The 24,824-nt window shown below is 42.1% G+C and overlaps 5 protein-coding genes across 5 annotated transcripts; 3 read left to right on the plus strand and 2 right to left on the minus strand.

The window, feature by feature from the left end:
- Positions 1-32: 32 nt before the first annotated feature.
- Positions 33-5,611, plus strand: MONOS_11848 (putative MYCBP-associated protein family; the record flags this gene model as incomplete). The annotated part of the gene is made up of 8 exons (XM_067864418.1): positions 33-91; positions 162-255; positions 298-387; positions 454-560; positions 632-2,223; positions 2,366-3,090; positions 3,280-3,678; positions 3,820-5,611. The coding sequence occupies 8 exons, from the start codon at positions 33-35 to the stop codon at positions 5,413-5,415; spliced, it is 4,662 nt and encodes a 1,553-aa protein (XP_067723773.1). The 3' UTR covers positions 5,416-5,611.
- Positions 5,612-6,058: 447 nt separating this feature from the next.
- On the plus strand, positions 6,059-12,360 carry MONOS_11849 (uncharacterized protein; the record flags this gene model as incomplete). Its single annotated transcript, XM_067864419.1, has 2 exons — positions 6,059-6,169; positions 6,259-12,360. 2 exons carry the CDS (start codon positions 6,059-6,061, stop codon positions 11,524-11,526), a joined length of 5,379 nt encoding a protein of 1,792 aa, XP_067723774.1. The 3' UTR covers positions 11,527-12,360.
- A 7-nt stretch (positions 12,361-12,367) lies between these two features.
- MONOS_11850 (putative DNA polymerase bacteriophage-type) lies at positions 12,368-14,395 on the minus strand. The gene is made up of 2 exons (XM_067864421.1): positions 14,097-14,395; positions 12,368-13,800 (listed from the first exon to the last, which is right to left on the minus strand). Exons 1-2 carry the CDS (start codon positions 14,366-14,368, stop codon positions 12,705-12,707), a joined length of 1,368 nt encoding a protein of 455 aa, XP_067723775.1. The 5' UTR covers positions 14,369-14,395; the 3' UTR covers positions 12,368-12,704.
- A 785-nt stretch (positions 14,396-15,180) lies between these two features.
- On the plus strand, positions 15,181-20,661 carry MONOS_11851 (putative WD-40 repeat-containing protein; the record flags this gene model as incomplete). Its single annotated transcript, XM_067864422.1, has 4 exons — positions 15,181-15,544; positions 15,639-16,013; positions 16,124-16,567; positions 16,702-20,661. 4 exons carry the CDS (start codon positions 15,181-15,183, stop codon positions 20,484-20,486), a joined length of 4,968 nt encoding a protein of 1,655 aa, XP_067723776.1. The 3' UTR covers positions 20,487-20,661.
- Positions 20,566-24,622, minus strand: MONOS_11852 (uncharacterized protein). Its single transcript, XM_067864423.1, has 3 exons — positions 24,118-24,622; positions 22,832-24,028; positions 20,566-22,645 (listed from the first exon to the last, which is right to left on the minus strand). The coding sequence occupies exons 1-3, from the start codon at positions 24,610-24,612 to the stop codon at positions 20,774-20,776; spliced, it is 3,564 nt and encodes a 1,187-aa protein (XP_067723777.1). The 5' UTR covers positions 24,613-24,622; the 3' UTR covers positions 20,566-20,773.
- Between the last annotated feature and the right edge of the window lie 202 nt (positions 24,623-24,824).

Below are 24,824 nucleotides of genomic sequence, written 5' to 3' on the forward strand. Positions count from 1 at the left end.
TCAGATTTGTTTTATTTATTGGTTTGTAGCAGATGAGTGATGTTGATTACGCATCGCGGCCGCGTAAGATGACTCCTACGGAACGTATATTGTATGATAGTTTATATATTTTTTCGATTTGGATATGCATTCATTAATAATTTCAATCGTTATTAAATAAGATATTCACGAGAAGAAAATGCACTGAAAAAGTGGGAACAACAACAAGTCGAATGGGATAAAATTCGTGATAGACTTTCTAGAAAGACAGGAAAAGTTTGCTTTCAGTACATTTGCATTGTGACATTTTTTTTTCAGTCAATTGATGCTTTGGCAATTACTGATGCTGAACGTTTTCGAGAAACGTTAGAGGCTAGAAAAATTGCAGAAAGCGCGAGAACAATGTGGGTTTGTTTTCGTTTTTTTATCATTTTTCATTTGAAAGAACAAAAATTATTTGAATTTTATGTTTAGGATCGAAATGCTTCAAATTTCTGGGAAATGACTCTTCGAGATTCAGATCAACGCTATGCTAAAGTCGGAGAGTTATATGTTAAAATTAAAGAAACTGGTGCTCCTAGGTTTTTGATAAAGAAATAAAAATTTTTTTAAACAAAAATAATTTTCTTTTTTTTTATTGAAAATGGATTAGCGAGGTTGTTTATCAAAGAAGTGGATCACAGGTTGCAAGGTCTCGCGCTGGTACATCTTCATTTAGTTCCACGCAAGCCAGCAGAGCTGGATATCCCGGATCATCGTTTGAAGGCGAAGCAACAACAACGACGAATGCCACCTTATCTTCAACAGCAAAAGAGCGACAACGCCAACGTATTGACGAAGCAGTTGCGCGGAGGCATTATGGTCTCGACACGCTTCCCAAAGAAGTTCTGTCGCGCATTCACAAACGAGTGAAGGATTCGAAGCTTGTTCTCCCAGACAGCAGCGATCTGAGCTCCTTAGAGATACGCGGGACATCCGCATTGAACTCTACAAGAGGGTCTTTTTCTGAGCCAGGCAAAGAGAAGATCGACGAAGAAGGTGGGAGAGGCGCTGAGAGCAGGGTTCCATCTGGGCTGCGGATGGCGGAGCTGTCTGAAACAGAGAACGGAGAGGAAGGGGAAGAGCTGAATGAGGATGAAGAGAAGCAGAAGGAGAACGGCCGGTCAGAGGAAGGAAAGAGCGAAGGGACGATCACGCCACACTCGCTACACAGGCATTCTGGCTCAGTTGCGTCGACGTCGCCGCTTCGGAAGCAGGCAGCTCCGACGCAGATAATCGAAGTTTCCACGCCGCACCTTCTCTTCGATGTGCCGGCAGGGACGCTTGCTGTGCAGACGATTGCTGTGCGGAACAACGGGGACTCTGCTGTCTTCTACAACTGGGAGCGCTGCGGGTCGGGCTCGTCGCTGCCGCTGAGCGACTGGCGGGTGTTTTCGCTGGACAGAACGAGAGGGTCGCTTCTGCCGGGCGAAGAGCAGCACTTCCACTTCTCGTTCAAATGCAACACACCTGGCCTCTTCATCGACCACTACTATCTGCTCTGCCAGCCTCCCCCGAATGGCCACTCTGACCCTTTCTCGCTGTCTCTGAGGGCACATGCGCGGCTGGCTGAGCACTCTCTCCTGAAACAGCAGAAGATGAACAGAGAGTTCGAGCAGTGTGTTTTGCGGAGGATTGTCAGAGACATCATTTGGGACGTTGTGTACGATGTGGATGCGCTGATTGGCCCAGAAGTTCCGTTTGATCTGCCTCGCGCGCTGTTCATCCACATGAACAAGGGCCATCTCCCTCGCCTCTTCCACACCCCGTCTGCACTCGAATATTGGCTCCGCCTTCAGCAGCTGCTCCACCGCGCCCTGCAGCTTCCGCAGGAGCTGAGATTCTGGGACTATCGGGTGGACTCACTGGAGTATCTGATCACACTCATCCCAGACGCCGAGTGCAGAGAGGCCACAGAGCATCTGTTCAACCAGCTGGTGAATTACTCGGCATTCCCATTCACAGCAGCACTGGCAGACGTCGAAGGAGAGATGCCTCCGAATGACATGTCGCTGGCTGAGAAGGCTGCTGAAATGCAGGAGATGAAGAAGAAGAAGATGGGAGAGGAAGACGCTGATAAGAACAACAGAAACAATTCTTCTTCTTCTTCATCGTCATCATCTTCATCATCATCTACATCTTCTGCATATCCTCAGAACAACAAGCCAACACATCGTCCACTTGGAAGTGCGACCACTTTTGATCGTATGCTCCATTCTCTTCTTTGAACAAAACATGTAATTTTTTATTCATTCTGAATTTTTTATTTTAATTTTGATTGATTTTATCTTTCAATGCTTCTTATTTGTTTATTCTTTTATTTATTTGTTCTCTTCTAATTTCTCAGCCAATTCGTATGATGAGAACGATGCTGAGCTGAATGTGTCCAACGTGGAGCATTTGGAGGAGCTGGTGTCGCCATTCCAGTCAGAGCTGTCCTTCATCCGGCAGCTTCTGATCGATGTGGTTGATTCTGTGCCCCGCCACGCCATTCTCTCTCAGTTTGAGGCAGAGCTGAACAGCGCCCAGGGGAATTACTCTGCTCTCCACCCGACAAACGCCCCAGGGCAGGACACATCGCCTGCTGCGTATTATTTGAGGGGAGGAAAGAGCTCTCTCAACCGCCCACTGAAACTGGCACCGAAAGTGGATCTGTTTGGAGGTGAAGGAAATGGGGGAGAGAAGAGCAATGAGAGAGAAACAGCTGGGAATGAGGGGAAGACGAAAGGGAATGAGAAGAAAGAGGGAGAGAAGGGGAAGAAAGAGGTGGAGAAGAAGGGAGGCAGGGCAGCTGGGGGAAAGGGGAAGAAGGATGCAGAGAATGTGAAAGGAGGGAAAGGAGGAGGAGGAGGAGGAGGAGGAGCATCAGGAGGAGCAGCAGATGGGGTGAATGGGAATGAAGACAGCGCAAATGGTGGGTCGCAGCTGAGCGGGCTGCGAATTGCGGAATTGTTGGAATTGAGGCAGTTCAGGAATAATCCGAGACACACTCCAGTTTATGCACAGCTGCTGACAGACGAGAGAAGGAAGAACTATTTGGAGATGATTGGCTGTGAGGAATGGCTGATTATGGTTTGTGTTATGATCAATCAGGTGAAGATAGAATAATATGAGCGATGAAAGTATTAAAAGAATGATGTTATGTGTTCAGTAATTCTTTCTTTCTTTCTTTCCTTTTTTTTTTTTGACTATTTTTCATTGCCAATTTATTATCTTTGATATATTTCTTTTTGTATTTCAATATCATTTGTGGTGTTTCAGACTGACAGCACAGTTGCCCCAGTCACAGGAATAGCGAGTGAATTTGACAAAGAAGGCTCATCAGCCAATCTTCCACCGTCAGATGCATCTTCCATCCCAGCTGCATTGAGAGGGAGTGTGACAGCACAGACAGCAGCTGCCAAAAAGCAGTCGCTCAACAACTCTGTCTCCTTCCAGCTGCTCTCATCAACTGCAGTCACACCTTCTTCCTCTTCCTCTTCCTCTTCTTCATCGGGAAGGAAGATGCCATTTGGAAGTGAGCAGCTGAGTGGAGAGAAAGAAGAGGCAGATGGAACAGACATTGCAAACAGAGAGAATATCAATGGAACAACAGGCACTCTTCCAAATGAGCACTCAGGAACAGCACTCACACTCATCCCAGAAGATGAAATTGATGCTGTGTGTATATTTTTTTTGATTTATTAACATTTATTTTAATTATTTTTTCTTTTAATTTAATTAATTAATTAATTAATTATTTATTTCATTTATTTCATTCACTTCTATCTGATATAATACTCCTCTTATCTGTCTTCTCAGTCTATGATTGATCCAATGATTTATGGTGGACCGTTCAATCCATTTATTGTGCCACATGAATTCTTCCTCTCATTCTTTGCTGAAAGAGGCTTCCCAATGCCATCCACACCTTTCTCTGGAATACCAAATCCATCTCCTTCATATTCATCCTCCTCCTCATCCTCCTCCTCTTCCTCTTCTTCCTCTTCTTCCTCCTCCACACCAATGCGTCCATTGTCTTCTTCCTCCTCCAATGCCACTTCACTCATTCCACCCCGTTCTGACTCCCCCTCTTTCCCCCACCGCACCAATGCTGAATCTGGCCCAGCTACAATCGGCGCCTTTTTGGCAGACAACGCCGATGCTGCTGCGAAGATGCCTGGAGGCAGCGATGATTTGGAGAGGAAGGAGAAAGAAGAGACGGAACAGGCACTCCGCCAGCTGGGGCTGACCTATGACGATCTGCAGGAGAAGGAGTCGCTCAGATACTTCCCTCCCTTCAGCTACGAGCAGTGGGACAGCTTCTACACACAGATGAATGCGATGCTCACTCAGCAGATGTCTTCTTCCACAGCATCTCTCTCCTCCTCTTTCTCTTCCTCGTCGAATGCCTCTGTCTTTGTCTTCCCTCCTGTTCTGCATCGCATCCACTATCTCATTTCTGACTGCTTCAACAAGGGTGTCAGCGTGGAGTCGTTCTGCCGGCTGTATGATGCCTCTGTTGGGTGTGGGGTGCTTGGAGAGGAAGATCTGAGGCTGCCTCCATCTGTCGGAGGCGATGGAGACGAATGGCTTGTGCCGAGGAGGATGAACGAGGTGGCTGGGGAAGGGATGAGAGGAGGAGGGGCAGGCAGTGGAGAAGACAGAGATGGCAGTGAAGAGAAGGGAGGAAGGGCATCAGGAGACGGAGAGGAAGAAGGAGAAGGGGAAAGGAGGAGAAGAGGTGCTCGCTCAGATGCAGGGGACGATGATCTGAATGCGATGGACGATGAATACGAAGACGAGGAAGACGATATGAATGGAGGAGGAGGAGGAGGGAGAATGCGGAGAGGAGGAGATGGCTCATCCACATTGCAAGACGACGACATGAGCAATGATATGACAGACGAGGGAGACAACGATGGAGAAGAGGCAGGCAGAAGAGGTGGAGCGAACAATCGGCTGATGCGCAGTGTGGACTCGCTGGGTGACTCTGTCTCGAGTGACGGCGCCTTCAGCCAGTTTGCTCTTCCACCGCAGCTGAGCAGCCTGCAGCGAGTGAAGCGGAGGCAGCAGCTGTGGGCGAGTGGGCATTGGTGCAATGCATTCCACGGGGCGCTGCTGGGCTGTGCACTCAGCGTGAGAGACGAGGTGCGGGAGATGTTGTCACAGACAGGCCTCATTCTGGGCAGTGTTGGCGGGAGAGCGCTGCCCGAGACGATAGACAGGGCATTCATTGAGGTGGATGCGCTGGTTGACGGGTGGATGGCAGAGAACGGGATAGATGAGAATGGAGAGGGAGGACTGGATGGAGGATTCACAATGGGCGACATGGGATGGGGCGATGATGGCACAGGAGATGGGCAAATTGAAGACGGAGGAGACGGATTCGATGATGTTGGTGATGCTGACTTATAAGAGATAAGAGAAAAGAAAGGGGGAAAATAAAATTCACTTCATAGAAGCCAGAATCAAAGCGTTCTTCATATGCTTATTTTTATGTTCATTATTTTGACTAATGTTTTTATTTTTATTTTTTCTTAATAAACTGAACATTTTGAAAAAATGAATAAAAAAAAAGTAGAAAAATCAAAATTGAAGCTACAAAAAAGTATGAACAAGAAAATTTATGGTTAATGATAGAACAATAATAACACGAACTCGCTTTATTCATAGAATTTAAAAAATATATTTCTGATGAGCATTTTCACACTTATAAAGAAATATTTTTAACAGTTTCTAAGAAAGAAAGAACTCCTTCATTAAAAAGTTGAATATTTATAATAATACGTTTGAAATGTTTGATGATAGGTCAGCTCTTGCAAAAATCAGAAACACAACATAAATTAAAAATTTTCTCTTTTGGTTTTCTTTGTAGCCTTGGGAACAGAATTTAGGAAAAATTGATAAATTACCAAAACATTCATGTCACAATCACGAATCATGACTTTTTTTATATTTTTTTTTTTATGAATAATAATGTTTATGATTCAGAAGATTTTGACAAAAAAATTTGAATGATGGTTGTCACAAACATTTATAATTTTGCTCATTCGCAGCAATGGGCAAACAAATAACCACAGACTCTTCTAAACTTAAAAGTGCCTCAATTGTTCAAGAAAAAAATGTTGATGATGACTTGCATCTTCAAAATTCCAGTGAAATTCAAAGCGTTTGTGAAATTTGACATTATTGAAAATATTTTAAAACCATCACAATTTATAAACAATATATCGTCGCTTATGGAACATATTTTAACAGGAAAATGCAGCGCCACAGATAAATGAAAAAAGTGCCACAAAGAAAGTCGTTCTTTTAGGATTGTCATTTTGTTGCATCTTTATTGCGACACAGACATCTTTGAACTATATGACCACTTTCTTTGCTGATTATGCATCAATTGTTCTGTGCCTTTATGGTGTTGTGAATGCGATTTATGGATTGCTCTGTCCTGTGGTCAAGCATTATATTGGAATTATTGGCTCATTTAGAGTAGCTGCAATAGCTGGTCTTATTTTTGTTGCTATGTGTTTATTTTGCCTGATTGTCGTTTTCACACAACAGTCCCTTCCGACGTTTGGAATCGTTCTTCTATTTATTGGAGCAGTATTTTATGGAATGAGTTATGCAACACTGTGGTTTTGTTGGTCAGCATATATGGATGAAATAACGACTATTGATACTAGAGGAAAACTTTCTGGATTGTTTTATGCAATATTTTATGCAAATTCACCACTTGGAAACTTTTTGGGATCTATTTTATTTTCTGTTGGATTTGAAAAGTATCAGATGCTTATTGTTCTGACTGCATTTTGTGTGATCGGAGTTGTTCTTATGTTTTTTGTGAGAACAAACAGCAAGAAAGACGAAAAGCACGAGCCACAAAAATCTTCATCCACAAAGAATGAAGCGAATGATAATGATCCAGAGAAAGGAAGAGGCACAGGCGGTTCATCTAACATCAGAGATGCAACTGAATCTCCAGCTCCAAAGCAAAACGATGCCTTTGTACGAAAAGATTCGATGAAAATGTCAACAACGTCTTTAAAACTGAAAGGCAAGCATTATGTTTCATTGAGTGACTTCGATGGAACTGTTCCTGTTCCTGCTCATTCACATCTCGCATCTTCATCCACTGCCTCAAACTCTGGCTTTTCATCTTCACCTTCTTCAGCTGCTTCAATTCACAATATGTCAACTGTATCTTCATCACCACATGTTTCTTCCTCATCTTCATCGACATCTCCCTCATCTCCATCTGCTGCTGCCACATCATCTCTCAGACCACCTCGTCCAACAACACTTTCTTCTTCTTCGTTAGCACCTCATTCGCCTTCCGTAACTCCTCAGCCATCAACACCATCTCTGGCGCTTAATCCACTAGTCAACCAGAAGTCTCACTCGACACTTCCTGATGCTCTGATTGATGAAGATCGAGAGGGCGATGCAGATGCTGATGGAGAAGGAGAAGGAGACCAGCTGGTTGTGGCTGTGGTGGGAAAGAGCAGAAGCAAGAAGAGAGCATCAAATGCAGCAGCAGTTGTGGGGAGGAAAGACAGTTTGGCTGACACTTCAAAGGAAAGTGCAATTAGAGCTGAAGACGAAGACGACGATGACGAGGATGAAGATGAAGGAAACGATGCACAGATAGTTGATGCAGACACACAGAAGAAAGAAGAACAGGTGATCAAACAAGAACCTGAAGCAGAAGACGAAGACGATGAAGATGACGACGACTTTGAGGATGATAGAGACAGAACAGATGAAAATGGAATGGTTGATGAAATTGTGGCAGATGATGATGAGGAGCTTTCAGAAGAAGACGACGATGATCAGAACAATCAGACCCTCCGCCTTCCTTCTTCATATTCAACATCATCGCTGAGCAGACCCAAACTCGGCCCAGTATCTCCTGACCCAGCTGAGTCACCGGCACCCGAATTCTCACCGAAGGAGTATTTCCGCGACTTGTGGGAGATTATCCTCACACCTGGCTCATACCCAGTCTGCCTGGCATATTCGCTGTATCATCTTATCGGATGCTATCTTGTGTCTGTGATGACAAAACATCTGACACCTGAGCAGCAGGGGCTGTTTGTGGGAATTGGCTTTGGACTGAGTGGGATCTTTCTGATGATCGGCTCAATCGCATTTGGCCACATCGTAGACAAGTTCAGCAAGCGGACATCGCTCTTCATAAACTTTGTGGTTGTGATCCTCACAATCATATCAGCATGGGTCTTTCACATTGTCAGTCCTTCTCTTCCTGGCTTCAAAGTGTTCATGTTCTGTTTGACACTTTGCTTGTATGGCTTTGAAAACAGCGGATTGGATGTGAACTTCTTCTGGCTGAGCATCGAGACAAACAAGATGAACCCAATGGCCTATTTCCAGTACTGCCGCGTCTTTTCAAACGGAACTTATGGAATTGTTGGTCTGATTTCACAATGGCTGTGGAACGAACCATTCTTCTTCCTCATTCTGAACATGTTTTTGACCTTTGTTGTTATGCTGCTGATGTGGAACACCGATGTTACTGTGTTCTCATTCTCGAAGATGACAAAGGAGGCGCTGATCAAAGAAATAATACGTGATCCAACTCAGCTGCAGCTTACAGAAAGAGACGTAGAAACGATTCCAATTGTGGCATCAGTTGCATCAGTGCACCATCTGCAGGCAATGGAGCGCCTCAGCTCTCTTCAGCACATTACATCAATGAAACGTATCGAAAGAGAGTTGAGTCATCAAATGCTACCAAAAGAAGGAGGCACTTTGAGCAGGTCGAACACACGAGGATCAATGCAACGATTGGGAAGTGGCATGATGGGAACGAATGGGACGATGTCTTCTGCATCGATGCTGGCAATGCGAGGAAGCCAGTCGCAACTCGGAGGATTAGGACCGTATTACAATCCATCCTATTTGTCACTCGCCAGACAAGGAGCACTCAGCTCGTCCACTCTGAGCATGACATCACTGCACCAGCAACAGCCACATCCACAGCAGCCTCGTGTGAGAGGAAGATATGCTGACCAGCGGGGTGCTCTATCTTCTGTGACGTCGCTCTCAACTCTGAGCAACGATGGAACAGGAGGAGGAAGAAGCGGGATAGCTCCTGGGCGTGTCTATGCAGATGCCTTCAGCAATGGCACAGGAGGCGCAGTTACTCGGCAGCGACGCTCGGAAATGGGGCAGCGTGGGTCGTCTGGTGAGATTGATGCGCGCGCAATGACCTCATCCTCACTCTCATCCTCCTTCAACATCCAGTCGCCTGCGTCAGAAACGACAGATTCGTCTATTTCTTCATCTGCTCCACTGAATTCAAGAAAAAGGCTTCAGAAGAAAAAATCAGGTGGAAACTCTCCAGCTTCGCCTGGCTTTACCTCATCTGCTTTTTCTTCTGGTTCTCTCCAAACTGCTGAGAGCCCCCGAACATCTGGTCAAATGGACAATCGCTCAGAAAAGGCAAAACTGCAACAGATTTCAAGCAAAGGAAGGCTGAAGCCAAAGGCAGGACTACTTGGCCCTTCTTATGCTGCTTCATCCAACACTGCTGCTTTTCCAGTGGCAGCAACTGGCACATATTTGAGTTCGACTATTCCAACATCTGCATCATATTTGGGTTCATCCTTTGCACTTGGCTCGAGATATGGCTCTTCTGCTCTGCTGATGACAACTGGTGGTGGAGCAGGCAATGTGCCTGTGCCTGTGCCTGTTCCAATTCCAGTTGGAGGTAGAAGAGACGAAGGTGCATATGCACCGTCTGTAACATCAACTTCTCCAATTCATCCAACTGGAATGTCTCTTGCAATGTCCTCTTCATTCTCGTCTATTCCGGTGGCTGGCCATGCCATTCCACCAACACTCGAAGTAATGGATGGATGTACTGTTGATGGAACACAGCAACCGATGCTTGTTGAACCAGCAATGTCAAACACAGAAAAGGAAAAGAAGACAAAGAAAGGCAAAAAAGGGAAAGATGGACTTAACAGACAAGGGAGCCAAGCATTTCCATCAGGTTCTCCTTCAGCCAGCACAGCACAATTACACACATCAGCCTCAAAGAACAGCAGAATGTTTCAACAGCAGTCATCTATTCCTTCGTCATCATCAAATCTATCTCGTTCACTCTCTCAGTACAAGTCAGCCTTTCCTGTGATGTTCCCACCATCCATCTCTGCGTCCAACTTGATGTCTTCACTCGCTCAGTCACATCCTGTTCTCCACCGCAAAACAGAAGAAACACTTCCTCCACCGCTTTCAAGGCCAGCTATCACAACAGAGCTGATCAGAAAGGCAGAAAGCGAAGCAGAACTCGGAAGAGACGAATATACATACGAAGACGAAAGGGAAAGCGATGATGAGAATGGAGAAGTGTGGAAAGAGCGCATCAACGAAGATGGCAGCAGAATCGAAGAGCAGAGCCCACAAACAGGACAAGATTTGGGCGATGAGAATCGTCCTCTTCGTCAAGGCGACCAAAAGCCAAAAGCGAATCCCAAACAAAAGCGCATTGCTGGCTCGAAAAGTCGGTCTCTGCTTCAGCCAAAAGGAGGCATTCGAGGAGAGATGGGGCTGTTTGTGTCGTCTCAGAGCATCGGACTTGGGATGAATGAGCGGGTGAAGGAATACCAGAGAGAAAAGAGGAGAGAAATGGAAAGGAAAGAAGAGGTGAGCGCTGAAAATCAGTTGGTGCAGCAGGCGATGGATGGAATTGGAATGTCTGAATATGACTCAGGTGCTGTTGTGATTGGCGATGCAGTGACTGACAATCAACAGGCAGGAATAGGATTGGATGTGGTGAACGAGGAAGATGAAAGAGAGGCATATGAAGAAGGCGAGGCAGGTTTGAATATTCCTCAAGCAGAGGTTGGCGGAAGAGAAGAAGAAGAAGATGACGACGACGATGATGATGAGTCGCTTGCTGCAGACGATGGAAAAGAGGCGATTGAATTGAACGAGCACAACATCACCTTCTTCCCTCCAACTGTTTCGTTCCCAGCATTTGTACCAGTTCAATCATCACAGCAACCGTCTTCACTTTCTGCTTCCAGCTCTTCTCCTTCTTCTGGTGCACTTTCATCAGAAACCACGGGCGCTAATATTCCTTCAACGGGATCAGCTATTTCAACATCTGGTTTGTCTGACAGCGTATCTTCACAGTCATCAATCTATCCACAAGCAACAATTGAGCCATCAGCAGATTCAATGATTGCATCCCCCTCTTCCTCTGCTCTTCCTTCAACAGCCGCATCTGATCCATTTTCTGATCTGCATCCGATGCTCACTGCACAGCTGGTCAGTGTTGCGCTGTCTGCGTCTGCTGAAACAGGCGCTGTCCGTCCGTCTTTTGGAGCACCTGTGCAGAGTTCACCGCTTGTGTCTATTCCTCAGCCAGTGGAACAGCCAGAGACATTTCCAACAAGAGCATCTCAGGCACAGTTGCAGATGGAACACACAAACAATGAGGAATCTGCTAATTCTGCGACTTCGGATGAGCATGCTTTTGATGGAAAAGAGGAAAAGTAATAATTGCCGAATGACTTTCATCTGGAGAACGAAATTTCTTTTAATTCAAACAGTTTATTCAAATTGATATTATTTTATTTAACAAGCGGATATTAAACATGATTGCCGTTCTGCTACGCTCTTCTCATGCTGTGGAATACTTCAGAATTTGGAACATTCATCATTTTATTCGGTTATTTAGCCAATTTCACCAGGTCAGAGAAACATGATTGCTTCCATAAAAGCAACTTGATCTATAAGCACCAAATTCATTTTTTTAGCTTTTTGTTAGTTTTATTATTTTTATTGACGCTCAGTTGAAATGCACATTCATAAACAAAGTTTTGTTTCCAGTTTTTTGTTCGTTTTCTTGCTTGATCGTATTTTTCTTGCTAATATACATTTAGTTTACTTGCAGAATTTCAAAATTACAATTATTATTTTGTTTATTTCATACTTACGATCTGTTTATCTTGTCATCTTTTAGGCTGCAGCGTCTTCTTCTGTTTAAAGCTTTTATTCACTGCCTTGCTAGACATTTATAATTGCAGTAGAGCATTTATGAATTTATGTTAGAAATCATTTTGTATTATTTTGTTATAGTTTTATTTTTTCCCCCCTTATCTTTGACATTTTAGTGATGTTTCACAGCTTTATGTTTGATAAAGATATTTTATGAAGAGCACATTTCTTGAACATGCATTGCGCGTTATGCGATTTATTGATCCTCATTTCGCCTGGATGAACTTCATAATATTCACTTCACATGACATATCGTCTGCATTCATTCAAGAAATCTTTCATAATCAATGGAAGTCTTTATTCAAACAACAAACAGCTAATCAGCTTTTTTAATCAAGTTATAAAATTAGAATATTTATTTATTTATTTATGATGTTATGAGCAAAATGGAAACTAAAATGAAAGGAAAACAAGGAAAAATATGATTCAAGAAGAAGGAAAAAAAGCGAAGCTTTCACAAACACAATCTGCAATTTGTTAAAAGAGAGTGAAATTATTTGAAATGAAGCATTGATTCCAAAAGTGACATTTTTGTAAGAAGCAAACAAAAAATTCAATGGAAGAGATTATAAGATACTTGAGGTTGAAATCTTCTTTTGAATAACAAGAATAAGATTTTCGGGTGTTTCTTATTTCTTTTATAAATGTTTTATCAAACGAATAAGAATGGCTCATCTTCAGCTTTCTGAGCCTTTTGCTTCAGTTTCTTTAATGTTCTGCTCTCCTTCATCATCTTTTTTGTTATTATCAGCATTTTGCGTTATTTTGCTATTGTCAATGCCCTCAATTTTTCCCCCTTCTTCTTTTGAACGAGCCTTCTTTGCTTCTTCTGCTTTCCTCGCTTTCATTTCCATCATCAGCTCCAATCTGCTTTTCCCTCTCTTCTTTGTCTCAGCATGATCTGCATCCTCATTCTTCTCTTCATTCCTAATAAGTGTTATGCCAGAAACACCTGTGCGCGTTGGACTCTGCAAAAAAGGCTGTGGAGAAGTTGAACTTAGTAATGGCGATGTAGGAGATGATGGTGATGTTCCACAAAATCCAATTCTTGCTTCACTTTTCAATCGTTCAATTCCCATCATTTCTTTGCTCTTCCCATCTAAACTAGTTTCTTTATGCATCCCGAATCTGTTTTCCTCTTCGTCGTTGTTGCTCCGATAATCTGTTTCATCTTTCTTTTCGTTTTGCATCACTGAAGCTCCACCAACACCAATTCCGCTTGATCTCATCAGCCTTCCCAGCTCTTCAAAGTCTCCAAATAAGACGCTCTTGTTGTCAGGCTGCCGCAACACAGCTGCTGGATGCAGCGTCGGAAACACCCGCACACGCTTCGCAGCTCCAGGAAGTGCAATCATCCTTACCTTTCCATGTTCAGAAAGAATCCCTCCAATTTTTTCTCCTGTGGTGCTTTTGTTGACGCCACACTGAAATCCCGCAAGAACAAACTTTGCTGCGAAATTTCCTAATGCCACCACCCACTCTGGACAGATGATTTGCAGCTGCTCCAAAAGATAAGGTGTGTGCTCTTTCATCTCATCTGCCCGTGGATTTCGCATTCCAGGTGCGGCATACTTAAGGATGTTACATATATACACATCTCCAATACTCAAACCAGCTACTCCAAGCAATTGCCCCAAAAGTCGTCCAGATGCACCCACAAATGGAACACCTTGTCTGTCTTCTTCGGGGCCTGGCCCTTCTCCAATTAGAACGATCTTAGCACACGGGTTTCCACTACCAAACACAAGTCGTTGAGCTGTATCTCGAAGTGCTCTAATCGATGATATTTGCATTAATGGCGAGTTGAAAAGTAGCAAAACGAAAGAAATGAATGAAAATCAGAACAAACGAAACAAAGCAGTTCCAAGAAACAACAATATAATTAAATAGTTTATTTTTAGAAAAAAACAAAGATGAAAAATCGTTTGAAAAATAAACAAGTTGATTTAAAGGTTGTTCATTCAAAAAATTGTTTGATTTTATGAAATGGTTATATTTAAGAAGAAGAAGAAGAAGAAAAAAAAAAAAAAAATAAGCTTTTAAACGAAAGAACAAAAAATTTAACAAACAATGTTTTGTTTCCTTCAATTCTCTTTCTGAGTTCCTCCAATCTATACACTTTTTCTTCACGGCTCAGGGTTATACTTCCTTTTGTACTTCCTGAACAAGCTTTAAAAAAGCTCGAAATATCTCGCATGACTCCGCCATCAGGTTTTTTGGCAATTCCATCATTTCTTTGCTCTATGTGTGTTTTTTCCTCACCATTTTCTTTATTCACTTGATAACTCTTTTCATCTCTAATTGGGTATTCGTCACTTTTCAGTTTGTATTCTGCATGCATTGAAATTTTATTCTCGTTTTCAAATCAGTTAAAAAATTTTCTTGTGGGTACAAACTTTAAGAATGAGAGCATTTTATTAATATCTTCAATTTCATAATGGACAAAGAACTTTTAATTATTTACATAACTAACAATGCTAAAATAGAAAAAATAACAAATATGAAATGAGTTTGAATTATTATAATTAGCAAATCAAAAATCGCAGCAAATATATTCAAAATTAGAGTTAGAACATCTTATTTGTAGTAATTTTGTAACATTTTAAAGCAGATGCTAAATATTAACTTAACGCAAACACACAAACATGGAAATAATATTTAGATAAACAAAAATATCAAATAATTATTTTCTTACTGATAAAAAAAGAAATCAGAATTCAAAAAATTCAATATTCTTTTAATGTTTTCTTCTTAATAGTTTAAAGATGATCAGTTACATGTTGAAGATGCCTCATTTAAAAAAAAGACAAAACTGTTGAACAAATGTTAGAAACAAGTGTGTCATTAAAACAGAATCTTTCAAACACCAAGTTCCCAATACTCAAGCTAAAACCAACAAATTATTTGAGTTTGTCAGAAAAAGGTTTGATGAAATTTATTTTTAATTTTAATTTTGAAAAAAAAAACATTTCCAACTAAAATAAATAAGCAATACTCAAATTTTTATATTAAAACGGATTTCATCGATTAAATATTAAAATAATTCTATAAATGTACGATAACAACATGAAAAATACATTTTATTAGTGAAAATAAACACTCAAAAAGCTATATGACACAGAAAATATAAATTGTGATATGTTTGATCTGAAAATGATAAAAGTGTTTAATGAGGATATTAGGGTTGGTTGCAACAAGTTTCCTGGTTGTCTAACTTGGGGAATAAATGATTTGGTTTTATATGGTGCAGAAAACAATGTGGCTATTTGTAATATGGCTTTGGTCAAAGTTATTGCACTTCTTTCTGGCCATAATGGACTTGTTACGGGACTTCGATGGATTCCAAATGAATGTTCCGAGAACAAAAAGTCATTGGGAAAACCTGAATTTGAATTTATTTCGTGCTCTGCTGATCACACGCTTATTTGGTGGAAGTATGATCCTTCAGCAATTTTTGGATGGAAAGCAATGCAAGTTTTGAAAGGCCATGATGATTCAGTTCTAGGATGTGATGTAAGTATGTATTATATATATATTTTTAATTTTAATTTATGCATTTGATTTTCGTGAATAATTCTTGATGTGTATCTGTAATTTTTTAATTGTTAAAGTTTCTCTTCAGAATGGCTCCCATATGCTTGCATCATATTCTGCTGATCACACTGTTAAGATATGGCTTCGAAAAGACCCAATGCACTGTTGGACTTTGGCACAAACTTTATCTTTTGCACCTCGTGTCATTTGTTCAGTTTCTCTTTTTGCCTATTCAATCAGTGAACTTGGAGTTCTTCTTGCTTTGGGATCTGTTGATTCTAGAATTCATCTTTTTCATTCGTCCTCGCCAACAGAAGATAACGTAATTGAGTTTAAGTTTCAATCATTTTTAACAGGACATAAGGATTGGGTAAGATCCGTGAGATTTGCACGAGCTGAAGGTGACCTTGACACTGAAAAAGAAGAAGATGAATCTCAAAAGGAAGAAAAAGGTACTATTTAATTTACGTTTTAAATATAATTTATTCATTTATTGTTCATATACAAATGATTGTTGCACAAAACAATTTTTTATAATGTATTTTTACACTTCCTTAAATAGATGCTTCACCAAAGACAGATTCGTTGTTATCTTTCAGCGTTTGCTTGGCTTCATGCTCACTTGATTCAACAGCGCGTGTGTGGAAGATCGGTGTTCCATCGTCTTTGATACCAACAGCACTTGCAAAGCTGTCAGCTTCTCAATCAGCTTCATCTGAGAAACCTCCTTCAGATTTTCGTCTGCCAACAGGAATTCGTTTTGTTGGTGTGCAACAGGCAACACTCGCTGGACACACAAAGTGGGTGTCTTCTGTTGAATGGGCACATCTGTCATCATCATCATCATCTTCTTCTTCTTCTTCTTCTGTTGTTCGTCAGCCGCCTCTTCTGCTCACATCTTCGATGGACTCGATGGTAATGCTCTGGTCTGCGGATGAGAAAAGCCGCTTGTGGATCAACCAGCGCAACTTTGGATACATTCACGAAAATCTACTGGGATTTGAAGGTTTGCATTAAAAAGATCATTTATTTTAACTGTTTATTTGATCAATTATTTGGATGAATGAATTCAATCTTTTCTATTTCAATTTGTAAAACAATATAATTTTCTATTCTTTTATTTCTCTTTTGTTATCGCAGGGGCTGTGTTCAGTCCGACTAATCGCTCAATTGTTGCACACCGAATGAGTGGGGCACTTTCTCTGTGGACACAACAAGGAGAAATGGAAGACCCTGTCAAAGCAAAAAGAGAAGGACATTCATCATCATCATCATCATTTTCTTCTTCTTCTTCTTCAGTCAACTCCATCATTTCATCCAGCTGGCATCCATTCCCAACACCCACAGGCCATTCTGCTCCTCTGTCTTCCATTGCCTCGTTCCATTCATTTCCCTCTCTCCTCTCGTCAGCCACAGACAAGTCTATTCGACTCTTTTCATATCGGAAGCTCCTCTATCCAACAGAGCATTGCTCTTTCTATGAGACCAACCGCCCAATGCAGCATGGACACAACGTGGTTGGAGTGTGTGTCGGAGGAGAAGGGGTGCTTGATGAGGGCATCAGAGAAGGAGAAGAAGGAGGAGAAGAAGGAGGAGAAGGAGAAGGAGAGGAGAGAGAAGAGGACATGAGACGTGGAAAGGAATGCTGTCTCGATGGGAAGTGTGGATGCTGTTCAAATGAAGGAATATCATCATCACCATCATCGTCTTCATCATCATCTTCTTCTCAGAGCTATCTTCCTCTTTCATTCGTTGTTGCGTCTGAAGAAAAGCCGCTTAGAATTTTGGAGGCGCCAAAGTTGTTCTATTCCCTCTCGTCTGCTGAATGCACTTTGCCATCCAATCAGAAAGAAAGCGAAGTGAAGACAGAATCATCTGCAACAGACACAGAAACACCATTGGCCTTTCCCATTTGCAGTTCAATCAAACGCTTCTCGACAGCATCACGTGCTGAGGCATCTACACAGAGGCTGTCAAATATACCTGTCTATGACAGTGTGGGAGAAGAAGAGGAAGGAAAGAAAGACGATGCAAAAGATAGTGATGGAAAGAATGGAATAAACAGTAGGACAGAAGTATCAGCTCAGATAAAAGCAAAATTGGATCAGATTGGCTTTGAAATGAATGAAGAAAGCGGAGAAAAGAAAAATAAGCAGAAAGAAGAGAAGAAAGAAGGAGCAAAACAAGCAAAAAATGCCAGTGGCAGCACAGCCAGTCAGAAGGCAGATGATGGGAATGATCCAGATGGTGAGGAAGAGCTGGATGGAGAAAGAGAAGACGAAGAAGAGGAAAAGAGGAAAGAAGAAGGAAGGAAGAAATTGCTTGTTCAGACACTTCAAATGAATGTGCCTGCGCTGATTGAGAGTGAAATTGCATGTGGAATGAGAAGAGGGAAAGAAGAAGACGAGAAAGAAAAAGAAGAGTGTTGCTCTGACAACAGCAATTGTTCAGTTACTCTTCCACCACTTCCATTGGAAGAGACACTTCTTCATTCAACACTCTGGGTGGAGCAGAATCAGCTCTTTGGACATCCAACAGAAGCATCGTGCGTGTGCTGCTCAGAAAACACAAATGAGACAGAGACAAATGAAACAGCAGGAAGAAGAGAAAGAGAACAGAAAGAATGTTCAAAAGATGGATGTGCTACAAAGAGAGGGGCGTGTGTGAATGAAGATGGCAGGTGTGTGTGTGGAGGTGTGCACAGCAACAAAGCATTGAATCGTGTCCATTCGACTCTGATGATGCAGAGACTGTTCAGCAGCATTCAGCAGAAAATGAATGAAAATGGACATTCTGAAAAGATCTGCACTCGCTCTCTTTTGGCTCCTGCTATGCGCTTCTTGCCAAATTCTCATCTTTTCTCAAGCAATCCATTCTTTTCTTCATCATTTTCGTCTTCTGCATTCTCTTCTTCTTCCACTTCCTCATTCTCCTCTTCTTCTTCTGCCATTCTCCCTCATCTTCCTCTGATTGCGTCGGGTGCAGTGTCCACATGCAGCAAAGGAGGTGTCATCACCATTTGGGCTGCCATCTCTCCAAAAATGAGTTCTGTTCGGATGCCTTCTGCCTCGTCTCGTCTGTCTTCTCTGGCCTCCTTCAGAAACATGACTGGAATGAATTCTTCTTCTTCATCTTCACCTTCATCATCCTCCTCATCATCTCCATCATCATCCCATTCAGCAGGTGCTCAGCCCAAAAAGTGGATGCGCATCTTTTGTGGCAGAGTGCATGAAGAGTCAGTTGCATCGGTCACATTCAGCCATTGGGGCATTGAGAAGTTGAGCACTTCAGAAGAAGAGGACGAGATGGGAGAGAAGAGAAACGCAGAAGAAGAAGATGAAGAGGAGAAGCAGAGAGAAAAAGAAAGAAAAGAGATTGAAGAGATTGAAAGAAGAATTCAACAAAAAGAACGAAGTCATCAAAACGAAGCGAATGTTAATTCATCTGCAACAACAGCACAAACACCACATGTTATTGAACAACCATCCATTCTTCCTCCCACCTCAGTTTCATCTTCTTCCTCTCCTTCCCCATCATCTGCCTTATCTACTTCTTCTCCTTCCTCTTCTCCCTCTTCCATAACCACTCCGTCTCCTCTGATATGGCTGATCAGCACATCGACCGACGGCACTGTCTGCTTCTCTCTCTTTTCCTATTCTCTTTCCTCCTCAGGCACTCAACTCCGCCCTTCTCCTTTTGCTTCCTTCTCTTCTTTCTCCGCCTTCTCCTCCCGCACCTCTTTTGCTCCTCTTTCTTCCCTTCGCATTGGAGTGCCCACTTTGCAGTGTGTCTTTGAGACATCAAACTTCAGCCCTCTTTCGATCAAACCGACCGTCCCGTCGCCTCCGACAACTGCGCCCATTCAGTCGAGGCGGTTGGACGAGCATGTGAGAGAGATGAATGAGAAGGCACAGAAGCAGAAAGCAGCCAGGTGCTGCGTTTGGGTGAGGATGGAGAGAGAAGAAGGAGAAGGAGAAGGAGGAAATGATGATAAATGCACTCAGAAGGGTTCATCTTCACAGAACGAAAAGAAGACAAGCAGAAAGAAGATTGACTTGGGATTTGCAGTTGTTGGGACAGACGAGGGAGATCTGATTGTGTGGCAGTGTGACATGAATCCAGAGATGGAGAAGTGTATCGCAAGAGAAGACACAGAAAGTGGAGAAGAGAACAAGAAAACAGATCCATTTTCTCAGAAGAAGATAACAACGTCTGCGAAGACTGAGACAGTCCCTGTGGAGTTCAGAGGCATCTTCCACTTCGACAACAGCACTTTGGTTGATGTGTCTTCTTCAAAGGCATCTCGCTCACTTCAAGCTTCTTCCTCTTCCTCTTCTTCTCTTCAACCATCTCACATTGATCCCATCACTTCGATAGCTTCTCTGCCTGTCTCCTCCACAACTGTGCTACTGGCTGTGGGAACAAAAAGTGGAAGAGTCCGATTTGTTTCAATGAGTGCAGCAGAATTAGACTCTTCTGTGGAATCAGCAGCTCATTCTTCTCTTTCCCACCCGATGGCCATCCAAATGAATGAAGAGCAGACTGAAATGGATTCAAATGCATTGTCTCTTCTGCCTTCTTCATTCCATTCACAAAGCTTCACAGAAAACATCCCCCAAACACAGCAGAGTGCCATTCAAACAGAAGCACATTCAACATTCTATCCTTCTTCCACAGTCACTTCTTTGTCATTCTTTTTCTTGAACTCTGTCTGCCGATGCCGCAACAGGAGAGACAGACAACACTGCCCTGTCTGTTTGATGTCTTCCAATGGCAAAGGAGAAGAGATGTGCAAATGCACTTCAGAGAAATGCAATTGCGAGAAGGAAAAAGATGCAAAAGAATCAGAAAGAAGCGATGTGATGTTGGCTGCTGCTTCGACAGACCATTCTCTCAGAGTTTATTCAGTTAACATTTTGAATTAAAGCGAAAGGGACTTTTTTTGAAATGAAAAGAATAAAAAGAATTTATTTTTATTTTATCATTTTTATAAACACTTTTTAATTTTTTTTTTAATTTTTCATTTGAAAAATGAAACAAAAGTATTCTTTTTGAACCAAACTTTTATTGTTTACTGTTTCAACCTAATTAAACTTAAAATCAGAATATTATCATTTTTATTCATTTTTAAAATAAACTCAAATAAACACCATTAGCAAACAAAACTTAAACAAAAAATAAAAAAGACAACCACAGAACTCCAACCTCATCCTCAGAGCAGCCACATTCCGTGCTTCTCCTTCATCTTCTGCTTCAGCCCCATCGTCTCCATCTTCTTCAGCCCGCCCGACGCCTCGTTGGCCATAAACATGGTGTATGTGTCCTGCCCTCTGATAGACCGCATTTCAGTCACAGAGACGAACTTTCTGCTGGCGCGTGGGGGACGAGCGAGGACGACCTCAGTGATGTTTGGATAAAGCATTCGGAGGGAGTGGATGAAGAGGATGTTGGATGTGAAGGACATCGGAGAGGATGAGGGCGGGTTGATGCTGGATGCGTTGGCAGAGGAAGAGGAAGAGGAAGAAGAGGAAGAAGAGGATGAAGGAGATGTCTGAGATATGAAAGAGGTGGGTGAGAAGAGGAAAGAAGTGGATGCAGACAGAAGTGGTGAGACCATTGAGCGAAATGACGAGGAAGAAGAAGAAGGAAGAGAAGAAGAGGAGGAAGGGGAAGTGGATTGTGAAGGGGCAGAGGAAGAGGATGAGACAGACAATGGAGAAGGAACAATCGAAGCAGAAGAAGAGGATGAGGAGGAAGAGGAAGAAGAAGCATTCTCAGAAGAAGAAGAAGACGAGGAAGAGGAAGAGATCTGACCAGAGTCTCCAGTGAGGAGGGAAGAGAATGGATATCCCTCAGCAAAGCCGTCGAGGTTGTCGTATCTGAACACATCTGCCAGCTGCTCCTTGCAAAGTGTGCCGTCTTCGTCGAGAGGGGCGTTGTGGAAGATGCAGTTGGGAATGGAGTGCACCATCTGGTTGAGCATGCCGGATGAGTAGATGAGGCTGTTGGTGGCAGCAGGGGCTGTCGGAATGGTCTCCTGCAGAACACGCGCCTGTTCATACCGCTCGGCCATCTTTGCCAGCTTCTCCTGTCTTCTCTGCTGAATACGCTCTGCCCTCTGCTGTCTGCTCTCTGCTTTGGATTGGCGTGTTTGTGGAGTTTCGAGTGTGGATGGCTGAAACGATGAAGAAGATGCTTCTTTGTCTTCTTGTTTTGTGTCTATGGCAATAGATGCATCTGATTTATGAGAAGAGTCAACTGCATCTTCAGATACAACAATTGAACTACTTACAGAAGAAGAAGAAGAAGAAAGAGAAGCATCGATTGAAGATGCAGTCTCAGCTGTTGTGTTGTCATTCTCTTTGGATGTCTCAGATGAATCTGTTGAAGTGTCTGCTTCCTCTTTCATTGATGGCGTCAACTCTTTCGGAACATCCTTTTCAACTTCTTCTGTTTTCGGTTCTGTCTCTTCTTTTTGTTGCTTATCTGCCAAATGCAAATTATCATCTTTCTCTTTCTCTTCTTCTTCTTCTGTTTTCTCATTCGATGTCTCTTCATTTCCCTCTGCTCCAAGTACAGATGGTTCAACATGTTCATCTTTGTTGCTTTTCTCTTGCTGTTCCTCCTTTTCACTCGCATTTCCCTCCTTTTGTGTCTCTTCTGCTTCATTCTCCTTGTATTCTGGTGGCGGCTGTTCAGATTCGCCTTCTTCAGACTTCTTTTCATTGCTTTCTTTTAAGTCAGAAGTTGGCTGTAAGTAAAATGGCAGCTCTTCTTGTTCATCCTTCTTCTTCTTCTTCTCTTCTCCTTCCTCCTCTCCTTCTTTTGTTTCGTCTCTTTCTCCTTCCTCCTCTTCTTCCTCTTCCTCCTCCTCTTCTTCTTCTTCATTCCACATCGGTACATAAACCGTCTCGGCATCTTCTGGATGGAGTCTTCGTGCCTCGCAGAAGTCGATCACATCTTCCACCCCTTTCATCTCACACTCAGGAACAGACACAACACCTGCTGTGGCAAAGTCCACAGCAGACAGAAGAGAATGGATGCGATGCAGCAGATGCGTCAGAGGTGTGTCCACACTGTCAAACTGCATGTCATATCAAAACATGTCATTTATTAATTAATTTTAAAAAGAGAGAAATAAAATACAATAAATTGAGCATAACATATAAATAAATGAAAGATAATAAGATATTTCAGAATAAAAATTTAGTTTTAATTGCAAATATGAAACAGAAATAGAAAACATGTCAGTTTTGAAGCGTCATCATACAATTTGAGTGCAGAGCTCTTCGTTGAACTCGTCTGGTCTGCTGGCAACAACAAAGCACAATGTTATGCTGCCAATTGAATGAAACACCATCACACGCGACGATCGTGTCTGTGGAGTATCTTCTTCCTCCTCCTCTTTTTCTTCTTCCTCTTCTTCCTCTTCTTCTTCCTCTTCTTCCTCATCTTCATCTTCATCTTCTTCATCCTCCTCGTCTTCTTCGTCCTCCTCTTCATAACCACTGTTTGCGATATTACTTCCCTCCTCTTTAGCTTCATTTTCAGCCAGTTTATTTTCTTGACTGCTTTTATCTTTCTTTCCTGAATGTTGCTCACTTTTTTTACCTGCCTCTTTTTCTCCTTTGCCTTCCAAAGAGCTGCCATTCTCATCTCTGTCTGCTTCTTCCTCTGCTTCCTCGTCTGTTTCCTGATCATCGTCCTCTTTATCCTCTTCGTCGTCTCCTTCAAATCTTGCCTTTGCAATCTGTGCAACAAACTTCTTTTTCTCCTTCTCTCTCATTTCCTCGTCGTAACACTGTGTCCAGCTGTGGGCAGACGGCGACAGCATGCGCCGAGAGAATTCTTTGACCAGTTCTGTTTCGAGAGAAAGGGGAAGAAAGACTTCTGTGCACTCGTTGTGCTGTGTGGTGGGCAGGCTTGTCAGTGACACTGGGAAAGAGGAAGAAGAGGAAGAGGAAGAAGATGATAATGGAATAGAAGAAGCAGAAGAAGATGAGAAGGAAGATGGCGATGATGATAAAAGAGAAGGACGGTCAGTTGAATGAGGACGTGAAGCGTTTGATGGATCTTCTGCAATCTTCTTCTTGTTGCTTTCGTCGTTTGATTCTGAACTTCTCTCATTTTCTGCAATGGATGTTTGCATTGCCTGACTTCGCAGCAATGAATAGCACGACGTCACTTTCTCTGTTGCTGCTAAAAACCGTTGTGCAACATCCGAGCCTTTTGACTGTGCATATGGCAAATAAGTGTTCTGCTGCAAATACAACTTTGCAAGATCAACCTTTTCCTTTTCTCTTCCCATTGACAAATGCATCATTATTAATCTTGTCAGTTCAGTTGGGAGATGTGTGCAAACAACGCTAAGACCGTACGCAATCAATCCACCGTAAATCGGCAGATCGCGAGACATTTCCACTTTATCGAGAATCTGAGATGCATCAATGAAATATCTTTTTCCTTTCTAAAGGAAATTTATTTCAATAATTGAGAATAAAAAGAAAGATTGAAAAATGAAATTAATGCATATTAAATTGCAAATCAATGACATACCAAAGGAAGAGGACAATATGGAACGGGATGAAGAGTTTGAGTTAATGGATCAGGATAAACAAAAAATAAGAGAGTCAGTAGCTTTGTACCGATTTCCCTCATATAATATTTGAAAGCATCATTATCATCTCCGCATGCTTCCTTAATGTCGGGAATTGAACAATAAAACATGTGAAAATAATCAAGCATTAAAGAAAGTGATTCTTTAACAACACAATCAGGAGTAAGCAAATCAGCTCCTAAAATGAAAAAAACTCCATCAATAACACGAATTGCTATTTTCATTTTTGTTGTTGTTATGAATGTTGGTTTCCCAGTGTGCAAATATTCTCTAATAGTTGTCATGGTAAAAATAAAATCTACTCGAAGTAAAGCCTTGTCTTCGTCTTGCATATCAGTGGAGGGATCGCTATAATGAAAAAATAATTCTGTGTGAACACGCTCATTTGCTCCTTTTGGAGGGGGAGTGAAAATAGCAAGATACAAAGGCTTCATTTGTTTTGTTAAGGTTATAATACCATAATAAAATAAAGAATAATCGTATTTTTGTAATTTAATTGTTTAATTTTTGCAAACATCTACAATGTCCAGACAAAATTCATATGAAGTTATTTGTAAAGAAATGAGTGGACTTATAACCGAGTATATGAATGAAAAACAGAAAATAGAGTACATTCGAAATCCAACATGGAAATCATTTGATTTAT

This window comes from Monocercomonoides exilis (assembly GCF_001643675.1).
Source record: "Monocercomonoides exilis strain PA203 chromosome Unknown scaffold36-1065637, whole genome shotgun sequence".
NCBI lineage: Eukaryota > Preaxostyla > Oxymonadida > Polymastigidae > Monocercomonoides > Monocercomonoides exilis.

Coding starts and splice junctions, on each gene's coding strand:
- MONOS_11852 (XM_067864423.1), bottom strand. CDS start 24,612: ATGAAGCCTTTGTATCTTGCTATTTTCACTCCCCCTCCAAAAGGAGCA. Junction 24,029..24,117: donor CATATTGTCCTCTTCCTTTG/GTATGTCATTGA, acceptor AATTTCCTTTAG/AAAGGAAAAAGATATTTCAT. Junction 22,646..22,831: donor AAGAGCTCTGCACTCAAATT/GTATGATGACGC, acceptor TATGACATGCAG/TTTGACAGTGTGGACACACC.
- MONOS_11850 (XM_067864421.1), bottom strand. CDS start 14,368: ATGCATGCAGAATACAAACTGAAAAGTGACGAATACCCAATTAGAGAT. Junction 13,801..14,096: donor ATTGAAGGAAACAAAACATT/GTTTGTTAAATT, acceptor ATCATCGATTAG/AGCACTTCGAGATACAGCTC.